We start from the raw sequence: 4,325 nt of genomic DNA, 5'->3' as shown, positions 1-4,325 counted from the left end.
AATTGTTCTCACTGTCAGGAAGTTTCTCCTTAGTTCTAGATTGCTTCTCTCCTTGATTAGTTTCCACCCGTTGCTTCTTGTCCTGCCTTCAGGCGCTTTGGAGAATAGCTTGACTCCCTCTTCTTTATGGCAACCCCTGAGATATTGGAACACTGCTATCATGTCCCCCCTCGTCCTTCTCTTCATTAAACTAGACATTCCCAATTCCAGCAGCCGTTCCTTATATGCTTTAGCCTCCAGTCCCCTAATCATCTTTGTTGCTCTTCTCTGCACTCTTTCTAAAGTCTCAACATCTTTTTTACATCGCGGTGACCAAAACTGGATGCAGTATTCCAAGTGTGGCCTTACCAAGGCATTGTAAAGTGGTATTAACACTTCACGTGATCAATTTTCACTTCTCAATTTTCTTCTTCTCCCTACCCCCCACCCCCACCCTAAGCTTATAAAATCTGTTCCTAATTATTCAGGGGAAGGAATAGCAACAAATCATTTTTCCTAAAATTTGGGGAGTCAGTACTCAATAGCAAAAAGCAAACAAAAGCTTAGACTTTCTAGATAAAACACGGAAATCTAAAATTTCAGAGGAGGAAAAGTTCAGTGCTCAGATCTGGAATGGATATAAGAACAAAATGGCCTTGAAAGCTGTTCTCACTTGTTCTCACCCTCACAATGTAGACCCGGACCAACACATTGATGGGATCATTGCTTGGAATTCCTTGGAACATGCCAAAAGTAGGGTCATATCCAGCCTCCTTGGTGATATCATCAGGAAGAGGCACTTTATAAACACACAGGGACCCCTGGGAATGAGAAGATATAATTTTAGCCCAATTAAAAGTCCATCTAGATTTTGGCAAAGAAAGCAAGAAGGAAGCATCTACTAAGGTCTCTTTTTCCATCTTCTGTGTCCAGGCCTGTGACACAACAGTACCAGTGTTTTGTGACACTTTAAAGTTTAAACAATATAGTGCAATCAATTTTTGTGTGGCTCTAATGGAATTATACCACACTCGGGAATATTTTAAAATAAAAAAGATAAAATGTAATAAATAAGTAACTTACAAAAACTTATGATTTCCACAAGAGAGCTGTATTTAAGGAGGCATTATTTTTTCAGCTGTTGGAATGGTGACAAAATATTTACCTACTCAGCAAAGTCAGTGAAAAAAATTATTCCTTAGTGCTGAACTGGCGTCATGACAATGATCACATATTGCATATTTTGTTCTTACAATCTGCAAATTATGCAAGTTTGATTGATGGGGGTGCTGCAAATGGTTAGAGCAATTCCAAACAATACTTTCACTGGCCTTTTTCCCCTCGTGTAGAAAAGAGAAATCACTCTTTTCTCCCCCTAAAGCAAATGCGAGAAGAGATGCACTGTGTATATATTGGAGAAGAAATAACATTTCAAAGACCTGTACTCTTCTCTAATTTGGATTAAAATTCCTAATTTATCTATCCATCTTTTCATTCATTCCATTAATCTTGCTAAAGCCCCTTTATCTTAAAACAAGACCTGTTTAACTGAACAAATTCTCTGTTCAAGTCAAAAGAGGAGTGAAATCAGATCCTTTCTTTGCCTTTCTGGCTTGCCAGTAGTCCACCAGGATTAATAAAATTGGAAATGAGTCAGTGGAATTTCACACTCACCTTGAATCTTCCCACAATGCGATCCTCATCTGCAGAATTGTCATCATCATCTCCAATCTTCCCACGAAGGAGGTTGAAAGTATGCAGCCAGTCCTCAAAATTATCAAATTCTGTCTCCAGTTCTTTGGGATATACCTCGATAGGATGGAGAAAATAACATAATTTGGGCCTCTGACTATTACAATCATATATTCAGGAACAGTAGTACTTATGGATCAGAACCAAGATATTTTGCTGACACAGGAGGCATGGTACACAGAAATTCCCACCACCAGCTTCAAAATGTGGTCCTTGATCCTTTTTTATATAAAAAAAATGGAGAACATCTGTAAACATACAATAATATGCAAGAATGGAACCACCCAAATAGATGACATCTCTTTCCCCTATTTCTTTTCCAGTTTTCTCACCCTTCTGAAAGTCATATTTTTATTGTCATTTATGATATTGCAAAATATCATTGTTGCCACAAGTTTTATTTCATTTCATTTGTATCTTCCTTTCTCCCATTCTCATTGCCGATGAACAGCACCTACACAGTAGAGAATTCCACTGTGATATTGTATGTGTGTGCATGTGTATTTTATTTTGCAGAAGCACACTTCCTCGTAAATAAAATATCATATCAAAAGAATAATGAAGCAAAGAATGTGAAAAGCTTTTAAAATAAGGTCAACTTATTTAATCAATGCAGTAGAGGTATACTGACAATCTATAGCAGCTACATTCATTGTGGTAGCCTTTAGGTGTATTGAATATAATTGTTGTTATCTTCAACCGGCATGAATCAAAATATCGGGGGAAAGATGGCTGAAAGGCATTGAAGAAATGAATGAACAAAAGGAACTGTAACCAGTTTTGTATATGATTGAAATCTCCCCAGAACTGAGATAGGTGAGGGGTTAGGTTGACATTCCTTTTCTTCAGAATTTCTGATGTGGAATGGTAGATTTACTAGAAGACTCCTCTCTCTGCCTAATGGCAATTTTAGCTCTCTAAAAAATGTTCTGTTCCAAGAAGACATTTAAAGAAAAGAATATGTTGTCTCCTAGCCTGTCAAAACTAAGTACCCTAAGGAAATATTACAAAATAGGCTTTTCCTTTATTTTGCAGTTTTAGGACAAGAATTAGCTTCTGTTGTTTGATGATATTTTTATCCTTGTAAATGCTTTTAATGGTATTTTGGAGTGCGATACATTCTAATGACACCAAGTTAGGTACTGTTTCCATTTTAAGACTATGGCCACGTAAATCTGGAATTCCAAAATGTAGGCAGAAATATAGATAAGCTGCAATGAGTGATTCAAAGGTTCCCAATGTTCTATTACTGAGTGATGAATGAATGAAGTTTGTGGGAAATGCCTTCTCCTGAGTCAATTAGCTCAGTGCTCTCTGAACTGACTCATAGCAAGTCCCCAAGATTTCAGAAGAGGATCTTTCTCAACTAATAAAGGAGAGTATTTGTAGCGCAGGGTTGAAATGAGGGGTTCAAAATTGGTAACATCATCAGTGCTAGTGACTAGTCATGTATGTCACTAGCACTGTTGATGTTATCAGTTTTGGATAATGGAACATCAACCAAGCTCAGAGAGTACCAAGAACCCCTCTTTCTCAATTATCTGGAGATGGAAAGAGGTAAGATTTTCAATCCTTTAGAGTACACATTAGGGTTGGCCAGCCCTACAAGTGGAATATTATGGGCATCTTAGAGCACTCCACTTTGTACTTAATGACATTCTGCAAACCTCATGGCATAAATTTTGGCCTTGCTTCCTTTGGTGATGACGCAGCATCGCCAGGCATGCTCTTTATAGAGCAAAGGGGTTATAAAAGGACTACTGATGAAGTCCATGATAAGAGGTGCCTATCCATTGTGCATGCACCACTACATTTCAGCAAACCTAGACTAATGGGAGGTTTGCCTGCTGATTGTTAATTATTCTGATTAGCAGTAATAGATGCCTGATTTCATTTGGGAAAGTGGCCTCTCCCAAAACACATAAACTGAAGTCTGTATGATGGATTTGGATTCTTGTTGAGCTTCCCTTCATTTCAAAGGGACTTGAACTGGGGGGGGAAAAAGGACTAAAAATGCAAAGCTAAAACATTACAACCATGACTGGATAAAATGTTTTTCATCAAATTAGGGTTGGGAATAGCTCACCTTCGTCTCATCAATCTTCTGCTTGTTCTTCTTTTCAAAGGCATCTGGCTGCTGCTGCTGCTGCTGCTGCTGTTTTTTCTTTTTGTCCTCTTTGGATAATTTGACTTTGTCTTTGGTCTTTCCTTGGGCTTTTGAGCCTTTCAGAGGAGAGTCATCAAGTCTCATTTCTGAGCTCCCAGAGAAGAGCAGCAGATATGGATGGCAAGAATAAGAAGTTTGTGGTAGGGAAGGCATGAGATAAAAAAAACAAAAAATCAGGCCATGACATACTGGACAACCATTTTCGGTAGGAATAACAAGGAGTTGACATCCAAAGCGCCTGAAGGCAGGACAAGAAGCAACGGGTGGAAACTAATCAAGGAGAGAAGCAACCTAGAACTAAGGAGAAACTTCCTGACAGTTAGAACAATTAACCAGTGGAACAACCTGCCTCCAGAAGCGGTGAATGCTCCAACACTGGAAGTTTTTAAGAAGAGACTGGACAGCCATTTGTCCGAAATGGTATAGG

General features: G+C 38.6%; 1 protein-coding gene across 1 annotated transcript in view; it reads right to left on the bottom strand.

Annotated features, from left to right (window-relative positions):
• Positions 1-662: 662 nt before the first annotated feature.
• Positions 663-4,325, bottom strand: part of LOC107299274 (otoferlin-like) — a gene marked incomplete at both ends in the record, with an annotated part of 34,482 nt that continues 30,819 nt past the window's right edge. The window contains 3 exons of the mRNA XM_015828637.1: positions 663-800; positions 1,654-1,788; positions 3,818-3,954. Coding sequence (XP_015684123.1) covers positions 663-800; positions 1,654-1,788; positions 3,818-3,954 — 410 coding nt within the window. The remainder of the gene's footprint in view (positions 801-1,653; positions 1,789-3,817; positions 3,955-4,325) is intronic.

This window comes from Protobothrops mucrosquamatus, unplaced genomic scaffold (genome assembly GCF_001527695.2).
Source record: "Protobothrops mucrosquamatus isolate PMUCROS unplaced genomic scaffold, P.Mucros_1.0 scaffold4748, whole genome shotgun sequence".
NCBI lineage: Eukaryota > Metazoa > Chordata > Lepidosauria > Squamata > Viperidae > Protobothrops > Protobothrops mucrosquamatus.
Note: the sequence above shows the minus strand (reverse complement) of the source record. Positions and strands in the feature narration are given on the sequence as shown.